The following is a 22,208-nucleotide window of genomic DNA, read 5'->3' as shown; positions in this document are numbered from 1 at the left end:
TGGAATGACAGTGTGCTATTAAGGATGACACCCTGACCTTAACATGGGGGAGGGGAGGGAGATTGTCAATGAGGATGGAGAGGTTTATTTGTTATGTTTACATGCATATCTCATATATTTAACCTAAAAACCACATGTAGCATTATGTCAGTGTTTTTTAAATGTGTCTACAAAAAGCTTCCTAAAAGCTATAGCATGAGCCTTCCTCTTGCCTGTTTGCGTAACTCCACCCTGTGATGTCTTTGTTAAGCTCATGTGTTGCTTTTTATAGGTTCTGTGTATGTGGGTGTGTGTGTGTGTGTGTTGTGTGTGTGTGATAAAAGAGAGGAAGAGAGGGAGGAGGGGAAAGACAGTGGGGTGTGAGCATATGGCCAAACTTACAGCTTGAAAACTCCAGGGGACACGAGTGTCATCCATTGGGAAGTTTTCAGTTTAAGCTGGCACTCGGCGTCGATAGTCAACCTGCAGAGACACAATATTTACATCCACTGACTCAGTTAATGTTCCATGCTAGCTTATTACAGAAAAACATCCTGTTGCATTAAAGGAGGACTGCAGAAATAAACCCATCACCTTATGCAGTATTGACATGAGGAATCATTCATTTAAATCTCATGTTTTTCGGGGACTTTGCAGGCGAAGTCATTAAACTTCCTTGTATGAGAGAATGACCTTAAGTGACTTTACGCATCCGTGCAGGGGCGACTGTCATTATCATCGTCCTCCCGATCGCAGCGGTCATCCTAATTAACCAGTGGTTACAGTCAGGTTCCTTAACTAATTAATGAAGTGAGGTGTGTGTCCTGCTCAGAGGAACATCCATCACGGCTTCATTAGTCCAGAGGAGGTCCAAGTTCTCTCCTCTCATGACTGAGGGATGTATCATGGTGTCAGTGTGTGCGTCTGCTGTATGTGAGCTCATGCTAAACATGATAATAAACATGAACAATAGGTAAGGGATGATGTATGGTGGAGCAGGTTGGTATATGGAAAAGAAATCCTGACAGGGTGAGACGAGGCTCCAACGAGAAGCAAAGCATCTTACACGGCTGGAAGATCAGGAAGAGAGCTGGGGCATTAACTGTGGTTTAAATGATCCTCCTGTCTATACATGTAACACCAATGAGTCTGTCCATACACTGACAGCAGAGGATGCTACAGCAAGGAAATATCAGTATTAGCTATTCACATGCATTAGCAATCACACATCATTGACTGTGTCCGAGAACTTGAGGTTCAGCATCCTCAGGACATTTCAGTACATGGCTGCAGAAGCTTAGGGTTGTGAGACGCCACAGGACACCGCCTATGACTCGGTTATACCAGCTAGGTCTAAAGCCGGACTTCCAGCAGATCCGTCTCTGTGTTCCCTCGTCCAGGACCTCCGGACAGCCAGAGTCATGTGACCGAGGTTTCCCTGCAGTAATCACTGAATCAAGGATTCTCCTCCTCCTCCTCCTCCTCTCCTCCTCCATGTTGTCTTTCTGGTCCTCTGAAAACCTCTGACCTGTTGACTCCAGGCCTGGCTCCGCTCATCATGACTTTGGTTTGTTGTTGTAGTTAAGTGAAATACGATCTGGTGATAACACAGAGTCTTTTATTCTGAAAATTAACCGGATGTTTTCATTTGGTTTGGGTGAAACCTGACTTCCTGTCCGCTCCAATCTGCTCTGTTGAGATTGAGCCGTACACTTCATTTTTCATCATCCCTCAAAGCAACTGATCGTGTTGGTCATAAGTTTGGATATGGGATCAGGTATTGGATCCTTGATGTGAAAATCATCTTCAGAATTAACCCCAGAAAACCATTGGAAAATGTAGCATATTTCAATGATTTCAGAATAAATTCAAAGTTAGATTATGAACAAAATCCCAGTTTTCTCCTGACTCATTGACATCGACTAATAGTGGACAACCTTATAATGTAATCCAGCCATCCCAGCTGGATCTGATGTGTCATTTCAAATAAAACCAACTTGAAATTAGAAACACATTTCATATTATCTTTTATTTTGAAAATCCATATTAGATTGTTATTGTTTTGGTGAAACCTGACTTCCTGTCCCGCTCCATCTGCTCTGTTGAGATTGATGAGTCGTGCGCCGGCACCCGGCACAAATAGAAGTCTAGTGGATCTGATCCGGATCAGAGACACAGCCAGAATGCAGTGGAGTGGATCCAGTGGAAGTTACACATTGACTAGAATAGAAACCTATCAGATCCAGAGCTGAGACGGATCAGAGGCGGACCGGATAATGTTGATTTAAAGTGTTAATAACAGTCCTCTGTGTTCTCTATGTCAGCACTCTTCAAATTGTTCTTGTCCAATCAGATTACTCGCTCAGAATTAATTAACCACTGAGTAAACCACACACACACACACACACACACACCACACACACACACACACACACCAAGCAGCTTTGTCAGTGCTGCACAGCTAAAGTTAAAAGTTAGACAGTCAGACAGAATTAATGAAGACTCAATGTTTAACTAAGAATAAAAACAGACACTTAAACTAATGAGCACATACAGAGAGAGAGTCCAAACTGTTCTCCTGAAGCCGGATCCTTCATACCTCCAAACACAAGTTAAGAGGAGCACAGCTCCCTCCCTCACTAAAAGCCTCCTGTCTCATTCAGCAGGACGGCGCTCTCCTGCAGCCTCATTAACGTCAGATTTAAAATGCTGGAATCTAAAACAGCCCGGCTAATAATCAGTCAGGTAATCAGTGCCATGAATCTTTGGCTGTGGTGGATTCCAAGGAGAGCAGGAAGCATGTCAGTGTTATCAGAAGTTCTAACCTGAGAGTGAAGATGTCTTCAGTTTCTGGCTGAGAGACTAGAAGTAATTGTTTTTGTACAGATTCTGAATTCCTCATTAACAACTTCCTTTTCTTTGCACTGAAATAAGATGCAGGAAAATAATGACTTACAATTAAAACTAACAAGATTGAATCAAAGAGTCATTAGTGAAGTATTCCCAGCCTCACATTGCATCACAGAGTCACATCTCTCACACCCCCCTGACGGTTACCTGAGGGTGTAGAGTATCCGGCCGTCGTTCCAGATCCGGAGCATGCGATTGGGCGTGGTGATCCAATGAGCGTCCGCCTTCTTGGAGTTGCGGAAAAAGGTGTCAGGGATCCAGATCTTCCCGACCATGTTGCTGTTGAGGCGCAGGACCTTCATCGTGCTGTTGAATTTTAACCGCCTGTCGTACCAGGTCTGAGCGAAGAAGATGTCGATGGTGTATTCCTGAGGAGAGACGAGAAGCATGTTTTTACCAGATTAGTTTGTATTTACCTTCAGTCTTAAAGCTGAAGGGAACACATGATGGAGGAGGCTCTGTTTGTGAGGGAGAAACCTTGCAAACATTGTTGTTTGCAACCGTTGCTGTCAACAATGTGTGGCTTTTAACTGTGCAATGAGATCAGACTGAATGTGAGCTGCAGAAGCACTTCTAGATAAATAGATAATAGATGGAGCTTTATTTGAACTTAATAAGGAGATTTGTTGCCACTGTCTGTACAGGAATACATGAATGAACACAATAACCATAAACATCCACTCAGCCTCACTGCAACGGTGCAACCTCAGGACACATATATACACACAGGACACATATATACACACAGGACACATATAAACACACAGGACACATATATACACACAGGACACATATATACACACAGGACACATATAAACACACAGGACACATATAAAACACACAGGACACATATAAACACACAGGACACATATGAACACACAGGACACATATAAACACACAGGACACATATAAACACACCAGACACATATAAACACACAGGACACATATAAACACACAGGACACATATAAACACACAGGACACATATAAACACACAGGACACATATGAACACACTGGACACATATGAACACACAGGACACATATAAACACACCAGACATATATGAACCACACTGGAACATATATACACACCAGACATATATGACACACGGGACACATATAAACACACCAGACACATATAAACACACATATAAACACACATATAAACACACACATATAAACACACATATAAACACACATATAACACACACATATAAACACACCGGACACATAGAACACACAGGATACATATATACACACAGGACACATATAAACACACTGGACACATATAAACACACACATATAAACACACTGGACACATATAAACACACACATATAACCAGACCAGACACATATAAACACACACATATAAACACACACATATAACACACCGGACACATATAAACACACACATATAAACACACACATATAAACACACTGGACACATATAAACACACTGGACACATATAAACACACACATATAAACACACCGGACACATATAAACACACTGGAGACATATAAACACACTGGACACATATAAACACACTGGACACATATAAACACACACATATACACACACATATAAACACACCAGACACATATAAACACACACATATAAACGCACCGGACACATATAACACACACATATAAACACACACTATAAACAGACCAGACACATATAAACCACATATATAAACACCTCTGTGTATGATGGCTCTGTTGTTGAGGTCAGACGGTTGGGTGTGGGGAGGCGAATGATTTTGGTGGCAGTGTTTGTATGAGTTTGTTTTTGTTGGAGACAGTTAGCATGTTGTGGTAGCAGGGGGAACAGTAGAGGAGAATGGGTTGGATGATGCTTTGGTGCAGTAACAGTAGAAGGTGGGGGAGGTGACAGAAAGTGCTTTAAGTTTGCGGATGGCGAGAGTCTTTGTTGGCAGCGTTTGTGAATATCATGGTGTGTTGATCAAAGTTGAGTTTACTGTCCAGGGAGTCCGAGATATTTGAAGTGATCCACTATTTGGACTGCTTGATTGTTGATGTTGATGTGATGGGGTTGTGGGCCGGGTGAGTGCTGGAGGAGTGAATGACCACTTCTCTGTTTCTTCTGGTCACTACCAGAGGAAACTAAAATGCTGTAACACCATTTCACGGGCACGGCTTTCCTCCAACAAGAGGTGTCTATTCAGGCCACACAAGTCCCTTTGTCCCCGCTAAAGAGTTCTGTTGAAGAAGACCGTCTTGGCGCCCTCAACCTGAAAATTAAATGTTCAACGGGCAATTAATAATTCCCCTTGTTGGCTCAAGTATTATCTAACCTCATAACCCGCTGCCTTGGCACCACTTTGTCCTGAGCCTGACAAAACCTTCTGTCTGCTATTCAGCTCCTGTGAGAGCGGCTCTAAACGTACATATGAAGGATGAAACGCGGCCGGGAGACGCCCGGGCCGAGCTGAAGAGCTGAGAGCAGAGGTGAGATGCGGTCTAGTGTGAAACAGGGAGAATAAAGGCGCTGAGTGAGAGGAAGCTATCAGTCTTTCTTATTTATTTTGTTATTTGGAATGGTTGAGCCCTGCGGTTCAAAGTGGAGTACAGCAGGGGAAGAAAAAAAATCAGGGGATTTGTGTGCAAGAGGGCATAGAGGCATTAACTTCCTGACAAAGCTTAGCCCAACAATAAGTCCTAAATCCATGCCAAAGAGTCCCAAACCAGATTTGAAAAAACAACATTTTCAGCAGCAACATTCCCATCCTTTCAGCATCCTGCTTTTTTATTCCCCTCTTTCACAAAACACAGAGTGACAGTTCAAAACCTGCCGATGAGAGGAAGATTAAACTCCTCAGGTTTCCTCATCTGGGTCCTGCTGAGCCAGATAAACATCTACGCTTTCTCTCCCTTAACCTATATACACTTTTAGATCTTCCTCAGAATCCCACTCAGAAGAGCTCGCCTCACCAAAGCATTCATTTAGAATTCTTCTTCTTCTTCAGAGACCTCTGTTCCACCTCTCCCTCTCTCATGACTCTCAAAGATTCCTGACGCACAATTAAAAATTAAAAGTTCTCATCACGCTCAGATGCTTCCTCTCAGAAAATCCGCCGACCTCATCGCTGTGATTACATATGAATGTGAAGCAATCATTCAGCGTCTCATGTAACCACACATATCACACACTGACTCCCTGATGTGAGCACAAACACACATTCTCAAACTGATCCCATCAATGCATCGTCGTCGTCGTTGTCTCCGTCGTCTCCAGCTTCGCTGTGACTCCAGCTCTGGAGGAGAGTGGGTGTTTCAGCTAAGACTTTGTGAGATGGAACGCCACCCGCCATGTCGAGCAGACTGCTCTGCCACAATGACAATAGAAGTGGGTTCACAGCGGGAACATGCCACAGAAAACAATGACCCATTAAACAAGCTGATGGTGAGACTTTCCAGACTCCTTTCTTCACTCCCATCTTCAGGATGACATGTTCTGGATCTCAAACTACAGATACCATATCACACACACAAACACACACACACACACACTTTCATTATGTAATGACTAAAAATGAACTCAGCTGTGAAATAATCATTTTAATTAATAAGGGTACACTGATTTCTGGAAGCTGAGGATGAACAAATAACCAGATCTCCCACTCATGTTGGCAGATAGCGTGTGCACTGCTGAAAGAGCATATGAGCTACATGGAGTTAGCTTTGCAGATACTACAAGCTACATGCAGCTTTCAATAAAACACAGTATTCTTATATCTTAAATGATTACACGTCATCACCCTCCATAGTTGGCGCCAGAAATAGAATTGGTTCAACTAATTGGCTCTAACATCAGTTAACAGATACTGCCATGTACTGAGGGTGGGCAGATCAATCCCAAATATCAATACTACAGATACTACGCCTCGTTTCTGAAGATCGATTCTAGCGTCAATGGGATCGACACCAGTTTCAGTTTCTCTCTTCAAGGTTTTATCAGCAAAGAGAGATGTCTGTGAAAACAACGCTCTGTTCTCTTGAACCACTTACAGTCATGGCCAAAAGTTTTGAGAATGACACAACTATTATTTCACAAAGTCTGCTGTTTCAGTTTTTATAATGGTAATTTGCATATACTCCAGAATGTTATGAGGAGTGATCAGCTCAACTGCAATTCATTGCAAAGTCCCTCTTTGCCTTGAAAATGAACTTTATCACCAAAAACACATTTCCACTGCATTTCAGCCCTGCCACAAAAGGACCAGCTAACATAATTCCAATGACACACAGGTGTCACACACTTAACACAGGTGTGGGTGTTGATGAGGACAAGGCTGGCGATCAATCTGTCATGATTGAGTGACTGGACACTTTAAAAGGAAGATGGTGCATGACACCATTGTTCCTCATCTGTTAGCCATGGTTACCTGCAAGGAAACACGTGCAGCCATCATTGCATTGCACAAAAAGGGCCTAACAGGGAATTTATAGCAGCGAGTAAGATTGCACCTCAGTCAACCGTCTATCCAATTATCAAGAACTTCAAGGAGAGAGGTTCAATTGTTGCCAAAGGCCAGGGCGCCCAAGAAAGTCCAGCAAGCGCCAGGACCGTCTCCTGAAGGTGTTACAGCTGCGGGATCGGGCCCCACCAGTGCAGAGCTTGCTCAGGAATGGCAGCAGGCAGGTGTGAGTGCATCTGCACGCACAGTGAGGCCAAGACTTATGGAGGAAGGCCTGGTGTCAAGGAGGGCAGCAAAGAAGCCACTTCTCTCCAGTAAAACATCAGGACAGACTGATATTCTGCAGAAGGTACAGGGACTGGACTGCTGAGGACTGGGTAAAGTCATTTTCTCTGATGAATCCCCTTTTGTTTTGTTTGCCTGTTCACATCACCATCTATAATGTGACCTGTATCTGATTCCAGTGTGAACTGTCTGCAGCTCTGATCTGCCCCACATGAAGAACAGTAACACTGACGTCCCATGCAGCTGCTTCACAAACGTGAACATGGAGGAAGTCAGCATGTTCAGCTTTGTTACAGAGTCTTTCTGCAGTGGGAGCTGGAGAATGAATGACCCGGTGTGGGTCATTCAAAACTTCCGGATGTCGAGGGAAACCTTCAATTCCATCTGTCAGCGGCTCTCCCCAAGACTCCTTCGCCAGGAAACTCCAGTGACTCACTCCATCGATGCTATCCTCCATTTTTGCAAGGCTACCGCCGCGCAGAATTGTGACGTGTGTCGCTATAAAGTGACGTGAAAGCATCAAATGAGCATCACATCCTCCTTGGCCGTTCACACTGAGGTCGCATTGAAAAAATCTGATCTGTATCTGATTCAGGACCACATATGGAAGAGGTCTAAATCTGATCTGAGTGTTCACACTGCCTCTAAAATCTGACCGGATCGGATTTGGGCCACTTTACCTGCAGTGTGAACATGGCCTTAGTCTCAGCGGTACTTTTCAATCTGCAAGCCAAACATTATCCCACTTATTACCAGGATACTAATTTAAGATACAAATAGTTAAAAACACTGATTAAAGATGATTTATGTTTACAGCTTTTAAAGATAGTCCCAGTGGTTCCTCGTCAGTGATCCTTCCATGGTGATGGAAGTTTCCTGCATTTACTCTGAGGTTACTTCACTGTTCTTTTACAGCTAAAGGGAAACTGTTTTATTTTCACATTTTCAGAGAAGAACTGAGTGTGGAAAATAAACAGCACTGTAGTTGTTAAACATAAATTCATTTAGAGGAGCCAGTTCCACATTTTAGTGAGTGGCTCTAACCATCACAACAGACAGCTCTGATCTAAAAGTCCTGTCTTACAATGAGACCTGAGGATGTTAACAGACTGCTTCAATTATTTGAGCAGATGAAGTGACTGGAACAGGTAGCACCTCAGACTGCAGCTGATACATTTCTTGGCAGGATCGACACAAAAACATCTCTTTTTGCCAGCGTACAAATATTAGCAAACATGCTGCCTGGAGATCTGGCCTGTGTGTCTCACAACTGTAAATCAGAATCCCTTCAAAATAAGAGCGTTTGTATGCAAACAGATGGACCATATGAATCCACAGTGGTTCAACAGTGCAGTAGTTAAGAAGCTGATTGACACTTCTCCTGTGTTTCCACACTCTAAGGGCAGCAGGGCAGTGGCATAGTGATTACATGGAGCAAACAATCCACCGTGACAGTGAGGAGGATCTACCCTGCTGAAGTGTGCTTGAGCAAGACACTGAGTCTCTGCCAGCTGCAGCTTTTATCTGAATCATTGTACTCCAGCTTCAGTGAGGACAGAGGCACTGCTGAGCTCAAATCCAGGGGAAAGATGTTTTTGTTTTGTCCATGATGAAACACTGACATCACATTTTCACATTACTCACCATATTGATGGCATTAACTGGGCCGATGCTGTTCACAAACATGTCCGTGTGGATCACCGTCGGTTTGACTGCAAAGGAGCAAAAGAAATTGAAAAGATGAGCAATGGATGTCAAGCAGTTACTCAACAAGTTTGGGAAAACATTTGTATCAGTTTATTTGACATTAACATCAACAGTGACGGGGTAGGAAGGTCAGTGAGTTAGGAAGGGGCCTGGTGGTGGAGGAGGTCAGTGAGGTAGGAAGGGGCCTGGTGGTGGAGGAGGTCTGTGAGGGTATGAAGGGGCCTGGTGGTGGAGGAGGTCAGTGAGGTAGGAAGGGGCCTGGTGGTGGAGGAGGTCTGTGAGGGTATGAAGGGGCCTGGTGGTGGAGGAGGTCAGTGAGGTAGGAAGGGGCCTGGTGGCGGAGGAGGTCAGTGAGGTAGGAAGGGGCCCTGTGGTGGAGGAGGTCAGTGAGGTAGGAAGGGGCATGGTGGGGGAGGAGGTCAGTGAGGTAGGAAGGGGCATGGTGGGGGAGGAGGTCAGTGAGGTAGGAAGGGGCCCTGTGGTGGAGGAGGTCAGTGAGGTAGGAAGGGCCTGGTGGTGGAGGAGGTCAGTGAGGTAGGAAGGGGCCTGGTGGTGAGGAGGTCAGTGAGGTAGGAAGGGCCTGTGGTTGAGGAGGTCAGTGAGGTAGGAAGGGGCCGGGTGGTGGAGGAGGTCAGTGAGGTAGGAAGGTCAGTGAGTTAGGAAGGGGCCTGTGGGTGGAGGAGGTCTGTGAGGTAGGAAGGGGCCTGATGGTGAGGAGGTCAGTGAAGTAGGAAGGTCAGTGAGTTAGGAAGGGGCCTGGTGGTGGAGAGGGTCAGTGAGGTAGTAAGGGGCCTGCTGTTGGAGGAGGTCAGTGAGGTAGGAGGGGCCTGCCTGGTGGAGGAGGTCAGTGAGGTAGGAAGGGGCCTGCTGGTGAGGAGGTCAGAGAGGTAGGAAGGGGCCTGGTGGTGGAGGAGGTCAGTGAGGTAGGCAAGGGGCCTGGGTGGTGGAGGTGGAGGAGGGCAGTGAGGTAGGAAGGGGCCTGGTGGTGGAGGGTGGAAGAGGTCAGAGAGGTAGGAAGGGGCCTGGTGGTGGAGGAGGTCAGTGAGGTAGGAAAGGGGCCTGGTGGTGGAGGTGGAGGAGGTCAGTGAGGTAGGAAGGGGCCTGGTGGTGGAGGTGGAGGAGGTCAGTGAGGTAGGAAGGGGGCCTGGTGGTGGAGGAGGTCAGTAAGGTAGGAAGGGGCCTGGTGGTGGAGGTGGGGAGGTCAGTGAGGTAGGAAAGGGGCCTGGTGGTGGAGGAGGTCAGTGAGGTAGGAAGGGGCCTGGTGGTGGAGAGCTTTGTGGGTTAGTAGCAGGATTTTAAACTGTATGCGGTAGGGGACACTTCAGGTCGGCACTTTTGTACTTAATAAGACAGATATTTACTTCCTATTTCCTTTAACAGCCTGTTTTGTATCTAATTCTCAGTTTCATTGTTAACCCACCAGTTATGTTGATCCTGTAAACACTAAACTCTCCAGAACCAGTCAGCAAGGACAGTTTTTATTTATCTAAGAAACATTCTCTTCATTAGTGTTTAAAAAAGATCTTAAAGAATTCTCTTGAATCCTCTTTCCTGCTCCATACATTTAACATTTACACGAGGTATGTTATTGATTGTTTGTCAGATGTCTTCTCTTCCTGCTTGAACACTTCTCTGAACACAGATCTGCTTTTCTTTCTGTGACAGCGCTTTGCAGATGCTTTAATTTGGGTGTTAGGTGGGCTCTCTTTACGAGCCCTCAGGGGGTTCTTTCATCCCACTTGTGCAGTTTGTATGAAGATGTCTATTTCTGTCTGGTTTTGATCTTTTTCTTTGCTCAAATGAATGAAAAACATCATCATGAATTATGATTGTTCAATTTAATAGAGAAAGCTGACGAAAACATGGAAAGTGCCACACTCATCTCATATCATGAGACGGGGAACTGAAATTTAAAAGTAATCAATATTAAACTATGAGAGAGATCAAGAAACAGGAGAGAGTTCTAGATTTTCTGACATTATGACAATGTTGCAGCATGATAACAGAATGAGGAGAGTTTGACTTTGGAGTGATTCATGTTTGTCTTCTTTAAATTCTGTTTTTTTTTATCTATAATTGTTTGAAGGCCTCAAAGTGGTAATCATTCAGCTTTGGTTTTCTGATTGCAAGACTGGCTTAAGACACAAACTACAGCAGTGTTTTACAATCTTTGCTTCCTGTAATGTCCACTAGAAGAAGAAGAAGAAGAAGAAGAAGAGAAGAAGAAAAGAGAAGAAGAAGAAGAAGAAGAAGAAGAAGAGAAGAAGAAGAAGAGAAGAAGCAAAGGAGAAGAGAAGAAGAAGAAGAAGTAGAGAAGAAGAAAAGAGAAGAAGAAGAAGAAGAAGAAGAAGAAGAAGAAGAAAAGAAGAAGAGAAATAGAAGAAAGAAGAAGAAGAAGAAGAGAAGAAGAAGAAGAAGAAGACATATTATTTAAAACTACATTTGGAGCTAATCTCAAAGTGCTTTAGATACATCATTAAAGGTAAAACAGGGTTAAAAAACAGACAATAAGAACAAATATGAAGATTGAAAATTGCAAACAGTCCACTTTAAAAACAGTCCACATAAAAATAACATCCAGTAAACTTACTCTGAAATATGAATCATCTGTAACTTACTCAAATCAAATGAGTCCAGTTTACTTTTTAGACTCTCTCCCTGTTTGAACTTAAAACTCATCTGAAATCTTTCCCATGGAAAATATGAAGGAACAAAAACCCAGCCAGCCATCACCGACCCCCTGCCAGCAGCTTCAGACATTAAAGATTATATGATGGGAATAATCAATCCTGCTGCTGACGGTCTGGTTTGATTTTGAGGTCATAAAGAGACATCAATATTAATTTAGTCTGTTTTCATAACCAGCTCAAAAAACAACAAGGGTAGCTTTAACAACACTGTGCTGCATTATCAGGATTTCACCAGGACTGCTAATGAAATGAAAACCACATCACAGACTGGCAGAGAGTCCACACACCCTGACTCGTGACCCCTTCAACATCACATCAGTCTCATCTATCCTTCTCCTTTTTACCAAACGTTACTCTCTTGGCTGGAGGACGTGCTGAAGCCTGGCTCTCCCTCAGAGACTTCTGGAGGAAGAAGTTCCTCTTAACATTTTAGTTTTGGCAAGACTTGAGGAAAGATAACGACGGCAATGAATCCAAAACAGACCACCAAACAAAAAGCCACTCCACATGGGAGCACCAGATTACTGTTCTTTGTGTTTTCTAATGAAGATGGTTCCACTTCAAGGAACTAATGCATGCATTTGCACAAATATGTGATTATTATCTCTGCTATCTGCTCACCTGCATATATCCACTATCATGCATTCTGCTCTTGGTGCCTACCACAACATAAACAAAGTATGGCTCCAGAACCTGAACCCCCCTGGCGTCAAAAGGACGTCTGTGCTCTGTCACATCCTTGAAGACAGCTAGACTCGGCTCCTACATTTGATTTGATGTATGTTCATGGATGACTTCATATCTGAGAGTCAGGTTAGGGTTCAGCCGACCTGCAGGCTTGATATGGGAGCTATCGTGAGAGTGAGCGATGGACAGAGGAAGTCAGGGCATGTTTGCATCCATTTTTTATGAAACTAACATGCGTACATGAATGTGCATTGCAACCTTAACCTATAGGACACTCTTAAAGATGCATGGAAACAGCAGAAAACAAGAGCTTGTTCAATGTTCTTTACTTCATCTTTGCAGGAGATGTTTCCTTTCCAAGATATATCAATAAGTGTTTTTTGCAAAGTGGAGCATATTTGCATTTGATCTGGACTCAAACTGCAATGCACAAAATGAGTAATCCTGCTTTAATAGTCGAATAGTCTCTTACCAGGTTATGGGCACGGCATTAAAAGGATTCAGATAAATTCAAAAATGCACGGCCAACTGGAAAGTGGATCTATTTCATAAACTTCCAAACCGATGCCAAGGAAACATTATTGAATTTTTAAACTGGATCGCAGAGACGACATGAAACAGGCCGACACAGCCGCCCAGGCATCCTGCTGCAGAGTCAGAACATATGCATCACCATACATTAAGAATACATTAGCTCTGTAATTAGGACTCACGTTGTTTGAATGCTACAAAACAATCCTCATTTTCTGGAAGGCAATAACCTTGGTCAATGCCATGGATGTTTCATGAATTATAACTTGAGGATTTCAGATTCCTCCCCCACTCTCTCTCCCTCTCTCTCCCTCTCTCTCTCACTGTCTCTGTCCTATTTGCTTGGATTCCATCCATACAGTAGACTCTAGGGGCATTAAAATTAAATGAGCATCACAATGGACTTCAAAGAGGGACTGTAGCACAATCAGCAAGGAATCTAAATCCACGGCGTTTCAGCGTCTCTGAGTAGCGGAGGACAAAGTTCGCCCTGCCTCGGTGGTGGTTGCTGGGTTGATTGGTTGGTGGATCAGATGACAGTATAGCCAGCTAATTATAACCCCTCTGTAGCTGTGTAACTTGGCAGCAGCTGGAAGACCAACACTGAGAGAGAGAGAGAGAGCGAGATCATAGCGCGTTTGAAGATGATGGTTAAGACGGTGGCAGCCGGCCGCCCAGCTACGCGGCAGCTCTTCTGGGTTGAAGCTGCGCCCTCAAAGCAGATCTGAGCTGCTCTTGAATTTATAGCACAAGCCTTCTTCTGAAGTCTCAAGAATACAGATGATGCCCTTCATGGAACGTGTTCAGGATGTGGAAAAACTATGAAAGTAGCAGGGTGTAAGGGGTTTTACTCATCTGCTTTCATCTCGTGCCATCACTGAAGTCTATTTATTAGTCATTATTTAAAGCTGCATGAGGTCAGTCCCCTGCAGTGGATCCTCAGGCTGTGTGTTTTTGTCTCTCGGCTATGGCAACTTGCAATATTTGTGGTTGGCAAGCCGGTGAGGGATTGTGTCTTTTTTTGTTGTTGCCCTGGGGGGATGAAGAAGCAGTTGATGAGGTAGCATATTTAGACTTGACAGTAAAGAGCAATGACAGAGACTGAAACAGGGAGAAGATGGAAGAATGGAGCAGCAAGTTAGCACAGTGCCAGCTCTTAAGATCTAATTAAGTTAATCCAAGATGAGTATTTAGCATGTCATCTTTCACCAGGCTGGAACACGACCTCACGTCTCTGCACACTTCAAAAAGGGAAGGTGTGCACATCACTTTTCTGTTCACTTTCCTTTCTTTGTACTTGTATAAAAGACACAAATCCAACTCCAGGCAAACAAGGAGGATGTAAAATGACTCAAGTGTAACTGTGTGACATAGACTTATTAAAATGGGGCAGTGTTGCCGTTTGCAGCACTAATGCAGCACTCTCCGCGCCCCTGCAGTGAGTGAAAAAGCAATCTACTGCTCGCCCGTAGAGTAGCATATCTTTATTATTCCTCAGGAGTGTATGACAGATCTTACTACAGCCAGTTTTCACTACAATACTGTCCCATGAATCAAGTATTCAAGGCTGCTGAATCTCTCCCTGTTCTGCTCTTTCAGACGGACGTGACAGGCTTTAGGATATATGTGCACTTGTGTAGACAAGAGAGGCCTGGCCGGCTGTCTGTCAAAGCTAAGCGAGTAAGCTACTTGTCTACCTCTCACATCGCGATGACAGGGCTTCCTGCAAGACAAAGAGATAGGCGGCTACCAAGGCCGTGCAACATGCATGTGTTTAAATACTTTGAAATAGTCCAAACGCAAGAAAATAACACACACACACACAGGCAGACACACAAGGACACACTGTACAGCCCAGCAGGCAGTAATAATGAAGTGTGCATCCTGTGAATATTAAATCCTCTCTGGGTTCAGTTTCTGCAGACCCAAATGCAGTGAGTGTGAGGAGGCAATCCCGCTCCAGCTGGACTACCATTTTCATTTCATGCCATTAAAAAGTCATTATTTCTTATCATTTCGCAATTTGCAGCCGAGACATATGAGAATGTATCAGGTGGAAGGACTAACATTATTACTGTCTCCCACCTGCTGAGGAATAGGTCAAAGTCAGAGGAGTTACACTCTGACTTCAACAGAGTCCAAGTTTACAGGAAGAACACAGGATGGAAAATAGAGGTGTGGATTCATTGTTTTTGAATTCATCTTCATCCTCAGGGAATCTTCTAGAGTTGATCATTTAGACTAAAACAAGTGGAGGAGGAAGGTAAAAGGTAAAGAAACGCTTGGTGGGTTTAACACAGCAGCCCAGACAGCGGCACCCGCCCCCCTTGGAGGGCGGGGGGGAAGTAGTTCAGGGTTACCTCTCTTATAGATCAGGTCTTAAACCTGTTCTTTATTAAACAGACTAAACATCCTTCTGTTATTTATCTGACATGATGGGATGTCATTATGCTCATCTGCTCTCTGTATCTCATGGCAGAGTTCCACCCTGATGCGCACACAGACACACAAACATGTGTGCTCACATACACACATCACAGCACAAAGCTGACTCCCTGTCCAGAGCGCCTGTCACTGCAGGTGCATTCAGGGACCGTCGTAAAAGCTCAATGCAGACCTGTATTTTGCATTCATGGCATTTTTATTTGAATCAAGAGAATCAGATTGAGTGGTCACATGAAGAATGTTTTCTTTTGAGGTTTTTGCAGGCGAGATTATTTAACTTAAGATATTACAAAAGCAAAAGTGTTAAAGGAGACATATCCTGCAGAATCTTCTTTTTAATGGTTCTCTCCCTGAAATCTGTGTCCCTGTCTACAAACCCCCTGAAAAGTCAAAGACTCCATTCTGCCCCTGTTCTGATTTCTCCACCTTTCTGTAAATGTGTGCTGAAACCAGCCGTTTCAGTTTTCAGTGTTTTTCATACGTCACAACGCCATCCGGTCTGTAACAGGAAGTCAGAGCTCGGAGCTTGTTCAGCCCATAGACTGTATAAAATACAACTCAACCCCTCCTCCGTTTTTCATTCCCTGCACACATGTGTGCTAACAAGGAGCTTAGGAGGGAGGCATGCTAGTTGGAGGCTGTCTTAGAAGAAGAAGAAGAAGAAGAAGAAGAAGAAGAAGAAGAAGAAGAAGAAGAAGAAGAAGAAGAAGAAGAAGAAGAAGAAGAAGAAGAAGAAGAAGAAGAAGAAGAAGAAGAAGAAGAAGAAGAAGAAGAAGAAGAAGAAGAAGAAGAAGAAGAAGAAGAAGAAGAAGAAGAAGAAGAAGCATACATTCAATGCACACACTTGGGGTTCAGTGCCTTGCTCAAGGGCACCTCGGCAGTGAACCAGCTCCTCTCCAGCCACCAGTCCACTTGCAAAATTTTGTCCATACTGGAACTGGCGACCCTTTGGTTCCCAAGTCAAGCCCCTATGGACTGAGCTACTGCCGCCCAATAAACACAAAGGTCGCTTTGACTCCCCACGTCTGCAGATTTGAAGATCTAGTGGAGGATTTTTATGAGTTTTTAAGTGCTAGCGCTAGTTAGCATAGCCACATAGCTACACGTTGGTAGCTGTGTACCAAGACACACGTCGACATGCTGACAAATAAAACAACAAGAAACACTAAATCTGTGAGCAATGGTTCAGAAAGGTCCTGCTGCAGGCGCCTCCTTGTATCCTCCTCCTTGTATTTATTCTGATGTATGTTTGTGAAACATGACGTGCAGCCAGATTGATTCAGAACCTCTCTGTCGTGAGGAAAACGCTGTCTCCTTCTTTACATTGTTGTAATCTTTGGGAAACCCTGTCGTGGTCTGAAGCACGGTGGTCATTTCCATTGGATGTTAAATCCTCTTGTTCTTGTCGTGGGAAACATTTGACCCTTGTGCGTGTTAAATCCTCTGAAAACACCGTTGTCATCAGCCTACAGTAAACACCGGCTCTTTTACAGCTGAGCTCTGCTTCCCCTTCATTTTAAAGAGAGCGTTCTCTCTGCACACAAAGCCGGCCTGGATGTGTGCTACGCTGTGAATAAGTGTCTCCTCTTACTTTGTGAAAGTGCTTTGAGATGCACTTCCTCTGATTGCTGCTTGATTCCAGCTCCAAAAAAAAAAACAGAGCGGCGACATCTAGGAGTAATAGTCCCTTGATCTAATTACATTTTTCTGACAATTTTGAAAATAATAGCTGCATGAAGGAGAATAAATCTTGGGGTTGCTTTGCTTTCATTGACGAGCGTGTCAGGCTTCACACCATGGCACAATCATAGATTATCTGCCTTCAGCATTTCAAATAGTGTCATGCTCCAGCAGATGCTGTGACCCTATGTTTAACAGCACACAGGGGTAAAGTACACTGCTGTAACCACGGCTGACAGTTAACAGGAGCATATGTGTTTGATTTGGCCCCCGGAGCTTGGCTTCGCTCCGTTCTGATTCTGTGACTAAACGGATCATCTGTGAGAAATCAGCGCCCACCTCCGATGTCAGGTCTCAGTTTGTTGTCGTATCCATCCAGTAGGCTGTTGAGGATGTGCGTGACGTCACTCTCGTACACTTTTGGAGTCAGCACCCACGTCTTGTTAGCAACCTCATCGTCGTCATCAGTCTGGAAGGAGCTGCGGGAAGAAGAAGAAGAAGAGGAGGAGGAGGAGGAGGAGGAGGAGGAGGAGGAGAGGGAGAGAAAGCATGAAATCAATCAGTTCTTTATAAAGCACAAGCTGTGTCTCTCTCACAACGCACTGAGCTCTCTCTGTAGAGAAATATTAAGAGAAACACAGAGAGAGAGAGTGTTTCAAGGTTTCAGATGAAGGTCAGGAGATGAACTTGGGAACGTTCCCAAGGTTCTTTAACGTGTCAACATAGATACTGTAGAGACACACTGAACTGTAAGGTGAAGAACAACAGCTGTATAGAAATGACGTACAGTAAGGATGATAAGATTACAAATACATCCAACACCTGATCACACATAGGGCTGGGCGATAAATCCATATTATCATGATATCATTATTCTCAATATAAATATAACAAAGGGAGGAGGTGCTGATGAGCATTAAATGCTAGTTGCCACCCAATATTAGACAGAAGAAGAAGACTGCATTGAACAGCCAATCATGTCGCAGGGTGAGAGGTAGGCGGGGCTTAAAGACGTTTGGAGCAGAATGTAAACACAGCTGAGACGAGCGACAGAAACCAACCAGCTCAGAGCAGAGTCATTAGTCTGACACTGAGTCCACTCTGTGTTAACTATTAACTTCATACACTTCATTAACCCTCCTGTTATGTTGCGGGTCAAATTGACCCCTTTTTAAAGTCTATTTTGGGCGATATTAACCTGCTAAATGCAGCATAAACATCTGGGCAGCATGTGACAGAAGAAGGGTCATGTTAATTTATCAACATCACTTCATACAAACTAAAATAAAATAAACAAAAATCTGTGTCATGTCAAACTATTGTATTTATATTCAGGGCTTTCTAATGTGCATTAAAAAACAGTTTTAATATTAATTTTAATGAAAGATGAGTTATCCTCATTGAACCATGATCTGTGAGAGTTAAAGAACACCAATGGATCAATCTTGATTTGAATGTTAAGTAATGGAGTTAAGAATTAGATTTTTAAAAATGTGTATTGGGATGTTTTTTGGGGTTCTGACACTTTTGGATAATTGAATATGCCCCGGGTCAAATTGACCCAGGAACATTATTGCTGTTCCAGAGAAACGAACAGAACAGGATGTGGGTAAAGGAAGAGCACAGAGACAACTTCTGCTGTGTGAACACGTTTGATGTCCACCTGACCGTGATGCATTCACTGCACTGTGGGAAACAATAACACTCCACCTCTAACCCTTAGTAACCTTAAAGGGGAATGCACTATTATAAACTAACTCTACTAAACTGATACACAGAACACAATTTGATAAATCATTGTTGTAAATAAGAATCTATAAACTAAAACTTCACAGAGATCACATCTTGCACAAAAGACCTGCTTCCTGTTAGCACCGAGAGAAATGATGGATTCAAGAAGTTCATAGGAGAACTAAATCCAGATACAAACTAACAAACCTTCAGGAGCAAAAACCTGCCTTTACATTTAAATGACAAAGATTTGATACATAATCATAATAACATATTTTGCCATATCGCCCAGCTCTAATCATATATCACTTCTATGCTTTTAATTCCTGCAATGTCCCTTTACCTCCATCATCTATCTAACTATAGGAGACGTTCAGGTGCCGCACTGTGGAACTATCTTCAGTCACATCACAGACCCTTAAAGTATTTACACCACATCAGATAAGACACACTGCATCACTATCTGATGCCTGATGTGATGATGTGACGATGAGACGACAGGGCTGAACTTGTTTGAACTTATTATTTCAGTCACACACCAGGAATAACTTTATTATAAGAAATGTAATCATTCATCCGTTTCTGACCTCGCAACTGAAAGGAAGTCCAAGCTGCTTTTTAAAACTAGATATAATGGATTACGTTTCTATTCAAGTGATCCTCGGTCCCCACATTGAGCTGCATAACTTCCCAAACTTCTCCAAGACTATTTTCTGAAATGTAACTGAATGAACATGCCAGCATGTGAGTCACAGCCCCTCCCTTTAGACTGCATTCAGGTGCATGTGTGTCATATCCTTAGAATGGACGTCAGCGTTGATATCAGCTAAAGCTCCACTCAGTGACTTTACAGAAACAATGGAGAAATCAAGAGAAGTGGAACAAATTAATGTCACAATTGTTTGTTTCCAGACAGCTAATTTTCCTACCTCCACTCACACTAAGGAGATAATGACGTCCCAGGAGCCCCAAACTACAAAGACCACATTACAATGCTGTCATTTCTCTTACTGCTCTTTCAGAGACACCTTCTATTATTCTTTTGAAATCAAGGTTTAGATTCCTCACATTGAATCTCCTCCAGGTTTGACAACTGAAGAGAAATGAAGGTGATCCAGTGATAATGCATGTTGGAGAGATAATGTATGCCAGGGTGAGTCTGACGCCAGCTCACTGCTGTAAGAGGGGAGTACTGCAAGTTAACAGGGGGTGAGACAGGAAGAGGACAGGAGAGGAAAAGACCCGACATCAAGACCGGGTCAGATCCAGTCCCCTCTCACAGACAGGACTCAGTCTGATCTCATCTTAATCCACCATGAGCAGAGCACTTTGCAGCATTTAGCAAGTTACAGTGGCAAGGACAAACTTCCTTTAACAGGCAGAAACCTCCAGCAGGACCAGACTCATGTTAGACACACATCTGCTGAGACCGTGTTGGAGAGAGGGATAGAGGGAGATGAAGAGAGAGAGAGATGATAGTGGGGAGACGGATAGTAGTAGTTAAGGTCTAAGAAAAGAGAGAAGAGAGGGAGACCAGAAGAAAGAAAAAGAGGAGAATAAATGGGGAAGGAATGACAGAAGGAAAGGATGGGACAAGAAAGAAAGAAAGAAAGAAAGAAAGACAGAATGAAAGGAAACATGAATGAAAGAAAGAGAAGGAAGAAAGGAAAGAAAGAAGGAAGGAAGGAAGGAATGAAAGAAAGAAAGAAAGAAAGAAGCAATGAAAGGAAAAAGGAAGGAAGGAAGAAAGAAGGAAAGAAATAATTAAAGAAAGGAAGAAAGAAAGAAAGAAAGAAAGAAAGAAAGAAAGAAAGAAAGAAAGAAAGAAAGAAAGAAAGAAAGAAAGAAAGAAAGAAAGAAAGAAAGAAAGAAAGAAAGAAAGAAAGAAAGAAAGAAAGAAAGGATGAATAACAGACCCCAAAAAAAGGAATCTACAGCAGAGATCCAGAGGAACCTACGAGACAAGGGAGCTCAGGGACTCCAGAAAGGTCTATGGTTAGTAACTTTAATGGGACAGGAAGAGTTAAAGTGAGAGACAGGCAGAGAGAGCCTATAGCAGCATAACTAAGACCTGGTCCAAGCCTGATCCAGCTCTAACTATAAGCTTTATCAAAAAGGAAAGTTTGAAGTCTACTCTTAAAAGTAGAGAGGGTGTCTGCCTCCCGGACCCTGACTGGTAGATGATTCCAAAGGAGAGGGGCCTGATAACTGAAGGCTCTACCTCCCATACTACTTTTAGAGATCACACAATGATCATTTGCCTCTTCACTCTCCATGCACTAATCTAACTTCATAATCAGCCCATGCATTAAAGAGACACGCCCTGTGCAGTAATTACATACGAGCTGCACCTCCTGTGTTTCTGTCTCTCTGATTTCAGCCTCAGTTTAGTTTCTGCACACTGAGTACAAACAGATGACGCAGGCACAGAAATAAAGGTGATAACTTGATAGTTGGAAATGAACAGGCAGAGATATACTCATCTCTTAGTCCGGTCTAACCCTCGAGCTGCCACAGCCCTTGATAAATTATGCAACTCCAGTTACAATAAAGAAGCAACCTTGAAACAGTCGCTGTGAAGCAACGAGAGGAAGAGAACGCTCTGAATGAAATAATAAAGAATCAGGAGCGGGGAGAAAAGAAGACACCGTTTCCATGGTAAAGCACAAGGACAGGAGCCCTGATAGCTTTCTTGTGTTCTGAGGCCGGGTGTGAGGACCAGTGTTTAGACCAGCACTCTGCTTTAGACTGCTTTAAGTGCCAATAAGTGCCATCCATCTGCATCAGAACATATCTGAAATATTAAATCTTTATTATCTTACTCAGGGAGTCTCTTAGGTTTATAAATATATGGAAGGCTCCTTCCTGTGACAGACGGACAGAGACGGACGGATAGATGGATGAATGGATGGATGGATGGATAGTGATGTCTGACATAGTAAGCAGACACATTGGCATAGATTGATGGATGGAGGTAGATGGATAGGTGGATTGATAAGAGTTATATATGTAGATAGAAGGTAGTTAGATTCATTAGATGAATAAATGGATATGCTGCAGGGAGGTGATTTCAGATTGAAGATTTGGTTCCAATCCCCATTTGTTCAAAACGCTGCAGCTCAAGTA

At 43.5% G+C, this 22,208-nt stretch overlaps 1 protein-coding gene and 1 long non-coding RNA gene across 2 annotated transcripts in view; one reads left to right on the top strand and one right to left on the bottom strand.

Moving 5' to 3' along the window:
* The window catches only part of gabrg2 (gamma-aminobutyric acid type A receptor subunit gamma2), a 78,575-nt gene that overhangs the window by 47,926 nt on the left and 8,441 nt on the right, over positions 1–22,208 (bottom strand). Inside the window, 5 exon segments of the mRNA XM_034684417.1 lie at positions 382–428; positions 430–462; positions 3,037–3,257; positions 9,256–9,323; positions 17,691–17,830. Of these exon segments, the coding sequence (XP_034540308.1) occupies positions 382–428; positions 430–462; positions 3,037–3,257; positions 9,256–9,323; positions 17,691–17,830 (509 nt within the window).
* Positions 1–22,208, top strand: part of LOC117813285 — a 109,265-nt gene that overhangs the window by 84,491 nt on the left and 2,566 nt on the right. The gene's annotated exons all lie outside the window — the stretch shown is intronic.

The sequence above is a fragment of the Notolabrus celidotus genome, chromosome 5 (assembly GCF_009762535.1).
Source record: "Notolabrus celidotus isolate fNotCel1 chromosome 5, fNotCel1.pri, whole genome shotgun sequence".
NCBI classification, from domain to species: Eukaryota; Metazoa; Chordata; class Actinopteri; order Labriformes; family Labridae; genus Notolabrus; species Notolabrus celidotus.
This window is presented reverse-complemented; position numbering and strand designations above follow the sequence as displayed.